The sequence below is a fragment of the Palaemon carinicauda genome, chromosome 31, assembly GCF_036898095.1.
Source record: "Palaemon carinicauda isolate YSFRI2023 chromosome 31, ASM3689809v2, whole genome shotgun sequence".
In the NCBI taxonomy this organism is placed as follows: Eukaryota; Metazoa; Arthropoda; class Malacostraca; order Decapoda; family Palaemonidae; genus Palaemon; species Palaemon carinicauda.
The window spans coordinates 4,213,577-4,218,713 of NC_090755.1; the positions used below are offsets into that span (position 1 = coordinate 4,213,577).

The following is a 5,137-nucleotide window of genomic DNA, read 5'->3' on the forward strand; positions in this document are numbered from 1 at the left end:
GTGACACCTTGTCATGCATCGTCAATAATTTTTAAGCAATGGACGATATTGAAATGTTCGTTCCAAAATTCATGAAGGGTGAGATTGATGTTGTCTGTGACATCGAAGCATTTCTTGAACAGATGCTTCATGTACAGATTTTTAAAGTTGGAAATTACTTGTTGGTCCATGGGCTGGAGGAGTGCCGTGGTGTTGGGCGGGAGATAAAGGACCTTGATAAACCTGTATTCATCAAGAATGTCCTCTTCGAAACCAGGAGGGTGACCAGTGGCATTGTCGAGGACCAGGAGACATTTCATTGGCAGGCTTTTCTCGGACAAATATTTTTTGACTGCCAGACCAAAACACAGATTAACCCATTCTGTGAAGAAATGCCACGCAACCCAATCCTTAGCATTAGTGTGCCACATCACTTGCAGTTTTTCTTTCAAGATCCTTTGGCTCTTGAAAGCATGTGGGTTTTCTAAGTGGTACACCAGCAGTGGCTTGACCTTACAGTCACTGCTGGCATTGGCACACAAGGCTAGGGTTAAGCGGTCCTTCATGGGTTTATGGCCCGGTAGTCTCTTCTTCTCCTGCCTTCATGAATGTCCTCTGGGCATTTTCTTCCAGAAAAGGCCAGTTTCATCGCAGTTGAACACTTGTTGGGGGATGTATCCTTGTTCTGCGATAACTGAGGCAAAGGTTTTGACGTAGTCCGCCGCGGCTTTCGAGTCTGAACTTGCTGCTTCCCCATACCTCACAACCGAGGGTATCCCAGTCTGTTTTTTTAAATTATCCAACCAGCCACTACTGGCTTTGAAGGTTTCTGCTGGCGTCAAAGTTTCCACTCTCTCAACTGCTTGCTTTCCTTTCAAGTCATCATAGATTCTGCTGGCCTTTTCACAGATGATTGTCTCGGTCACGCTATCTCCTGCCAACTGTTTCTTTATCCATATTAAAAGGAGCCTCTCCATCGTGTCATGAATATCACTGCACAACTTGGAAAGGATAGTTAGTCCTTTGAAGGGCTTGGTGCTCTTTATAACATCCTTCTGCTTGAAGAGAATACATATTGTTGATGTACTCTCATATTGGCGAGCCAGCTTAGTCCCCCGTACACCACTCTCATGTTTTTCGATTATTTCATGCTTTAACTCGATTGTCATCATACTCTTTTTCTTTTCACTACCTTTGTTTGCACCCACTTGCTTCTGACCCATTGCTCATTCGCTTAATTCTGTAATGGTTAACGCAAAAAACACATAAAAAAAAGCAAACACTACGGCCGATGCTCGGAAATAACTTTACGTGACAGAGATCTGACGGAAAAGAGCGAGCGATGCTGTCCTTGTGAGAAGCCTATCGCACTCTCGGCCAACTAGCAGCCGCATAGGGAACCGTCTCGTATCCTCGTACAGTAATACTGCGACATACGTGTGTCCCAACATACGAGAAATTTGAGGTACGAGGGAAGTTTCAAGGAAATTTTTGCCCCGAGGTAAGAGACAAATTTGAGATACGAGGATACGAGACGGTTCCCTATACGGCCGCTAGGTGGCCAAGTGTGCTAGAGGCTGCTCACGAGGACAGCATTGCTCGCTCTTTTCCGTCGGATCTCTGTCGCGTAGGGTTATCTCCAAGCATCGGCCGTAGTTTTTGCATTATTGTGTTTTTTGCATTAATCAGTACAGAATTAAGTGAATAAGCAATGGGTCCAAAGCAAGAGAGTGCAGACAAGGGTATTGAAAAGAAAAAGCGTATGATGACAACCGAGATAAAGCATGAAAAAATCGAAAAGCAAGAGTGGTGTACGAGCCGGCCGGAGGTAAGGGATACAGCCGCCCCCACGGATCCATCCGTGATTGAGGATACAGCCAACACGGAGGATCAAGTGGTAGAGGGCTTATTGGACACTGGCGAATGTTCTCCTTACGAAGTGTCCTCCTACAGGAAGGTCTTGGCACTGATCCGGCAGCACCACAGACTAGACGAGCCTAAACCGTCATCAGAGCAGGCTTGGCTTTCGGGTTTGGGAAGGATAGTAGATAATCCAGTTCAACAGAAACCATCCTTGACCCTACCTCTGGCTCTGGATGTGGCCCTGGGCATGGACCACATTGACCGGTTTGTCGCGGGACATAAGAACTCCCTCAGAGCCCAAGGGTCCTTCAAGCTCCTGCCAGGACTTAGGACCCAGAAGAAGTTTTATGTGCCAGACGGGCGTCCTGCGGGGCCTCGGACATTGGAAGAAGCCTGCACGACGTTAAGCCAGGGCAGTGCAGATGACAAGAGCCTTACTGCCCCAGTGGTCTTCTCTCAGGCGGAGGCCGCTATGATGGAGGACACATCACAGGTTTCCAGCTCTCCCACGATGTCTCAGTGCCGGAGAATCAGGCCCTACTACAAGAACTCATACGTTCGGGAGGAAAGGTCATGAAGTCCCTTACATTCCAGTCCCTGACCCAGACGGCAAACTGGGTGTTATGGAGGAGAGATAGGGTTCTTAACAGGCTCCCCCGTAGACTTCCCGAACATGAGGCAAAATTCCTGAGAAATGCTCCGGTGTTCTTGAAAATTGTACGATGGAAGGAATAAAACAAGTCCATTAAAAAATGTTCACTTTAATGAAAGGTTGAACTTCCATGTGAAGTTAAATTTTGAACTGGTTGCTGGTGGGCTTGTTGACGTAGAGAAGGATTTTCCTGTGTCAGAAGTAACTACAGGTATGCTGTCTTCCTTCTCCTACCCTCCTCGCTTTTCAAGAAACCCTGAGGACATAAACGAAATACTATTTTCAAAAGGTAAAGGCCAGTTTTGCTAAATCACTCAATTCAATAACTGTAGTAAAATGAAAAAAAGACTTTTAAGGTAAAAGCGCAAGCTCTGCTATTTCACTCAAGTCGCTAAACTCAGTAGTTAACTTTACAATTAAATTGAATTCTGAGCAATGAAAAATATATAGCCTACATATTCTGCCTTCAATTTAACGTGGCAACCACCTAACCACGAAAGGCCCAATGATCCGAAAACTTCGGAGTAAAGTAAACACAATATAACATTGGCTAATTAAGTAAAAACTGCCTCTAATCCAAAAAACTTTCATATGGTAACATGCAAAGTTACAGCAGTGATAAATTATGAATAGTTTAAATACCAAATCCACAGGGTTTATTAATTGGGATCGAGCAAGGGAATATTTATCCACGATAAACAAATTGACAGGGAATCACTTTAGAAGTCAGCATATCTTTCGTAATGACGTACCTTATCAATTCAATTCCTCGGAAATTTGGCGAAGATAGTGTCCTGATGTTACGCCGCTTTTGGCTGGTCTCGTCTTGTGCAGGATGGCGGAGAAAAGTGAGTTTATGTTACTCCTCCATTATATGACTTCGACAAACTCTGGATATAATTAACTCCTGTAATATCCAGCCGTCCGTCCAGTACAAAAACCTTCTTTCAACTCCCTTCTCTCTGCTGGCGATGTTTCCTTTAGAATTCGTATTACTGGAAAAAACAAGACCACCAGCAGATAGTTCCGAAAGGGTTGTTTAGTAGTTCACGCTTCAAAGGATTTACCGTCAAAACGAAAATATACAATATGCTGGGTTTCCCTTCAAGCGTAAACTACCCTTAATTATAATAATAATAATGCATAAGTTATCACTGGGTAACACAGGTTTACCAAGAAAGAAAATTAATAAACAATGGAATATATGATTTGCTATCCAAATACTGTAGCAACAACAAAAGGAACAACATTAATTAAACAGAATTTCCAACACTCCAGGGAAGGAGCTCGGATTTTCTAGGCTTTGAAAATCTGAGGAAGTTCTTAATTTATTCTAGGAGCATATCCTTAGTCCTTAATCCTGAAGCAACGGCAGCTGCTCTCTTTGGATACCTATAATTAGAGTCCACTGCTATAGTTTTCTTGGGTCTCACAGAGGGAGCAATGCCACTAATACAACCTTTATCCCTGAGCAAGGGTATAAGGCTGGTAACATGTCTTTTCACAACTTCACCAGACTTCCCTTTCAAAATCTGAGCATTGGTCACCTCCCAAGGTCATTCTTTACCACCCCCTTAACAATCCCAAGTGGATAATTTAAGGCCTTAGTATGAGGCTCCTTCAGCAAAACAATGTCTCCAGCTTCAATGATTTTATGGGTAACAGGCTTGTATCTGTCAGTCTTATCAACTGCTTGATTTATCAATGTCGTCAAAAATTCAGAATGATAAATTCTAATCAAGGTCTCTCTTACCTTCCTCAGCTTGCTGTAAGTGTCCTCAATTATTCTTGAGGGTGAATCTTTCAAGTCATACTCCCCATCTAATTCAGGATCACACTGCAATTCGGGTATAATGTTAACAGAGGTTAACTCGTAGCCATGTATTAAAATTTCTGGCGTTATTGGGCTAGGTACAGATTCATCAGGCACATCCCTTAAACCATCCTTAAAGGCAATGGGACGACGATTTATAAGATGAGTTGCCTGTGATATAAGAAAGGCCATATCCCTTATGTCTAACACATTTGTTTTAATGGATTTGTTAATTAGATGTTTTACCATTTTTATGCAAATTTCCACTAAAGAACCCATTTGGCTACAACCCTTGTAATAATTTTCAAATTCAATAGGTTTAATTCCATTTTCTTCAAAGTATGACTGAGTATCAGGATCTTTTAAAAAATCTGCAATAACATTAGCCCCGGCAATAAGTTGTGTCCCCAAATCGCTTACTACAAATTGTGGTAAACCATGTTCAAAGGTATGTAGAGTGAATGATCTCAAAAATTCCTTGACTGACAAATCCAAGCATAATTTCAAATTAATGGCCCTTGTATACATACAGCTCATACACAGAATCCAAACCTTCACCTTACTACCCTGTTGCTTTACAAAATATGGTCCAAAATAATCAATATATACATAACTGAAGGGAATCTGGGAAGGATCCATCCTAAACTCCCGGTAAGGGGACTGATTTAACCGAATGGTATGCTCCTTGTACCTTTACAGATGACACAATCTTTTACCACTCTTTTAACAGCTGAAAAACATTGTGGTATCCAGAACTTCTTGCGTAGCTCATTCAGAACAGAATAATAACCAGCATGCTTGAGTTTTATATGAAGACTCCTGATTATCAG

General features: G+C 42.4%; 1 protein-coding gene across 1 annotated transcript; it reads right to left on the bottom strand.

Moving 5' to 3' along the window:
- Window positions 1-581: 581 nt before the first annotated feature.
- On the bottom strand, window positions 582-1,202 carry LOC137625075 (tigger transposable element-derived protein 1-like). Its single transcript, XM_068356006.1, has one exon. The coding sequence runs from the start codon at window positions 1,200-1,202 to the stop codon at window positions 582-584; it is 621 nt and encodes a 206-aa protein (XP_068212107.1).
- Window positions 1,203-5,137: the final 3,935 nt, after the last annotated feature.

Bases quoted from the DNA above. Each gene is read 5' to 3' on its own strand.
- LOC137625075 (XM_068356006.1), bottom strand. From the start codon at position 1,202: ATGGGTCAGAAGCAAGTGGGTGCAAACAAAGGTAGTGAAAAGAAAAAG.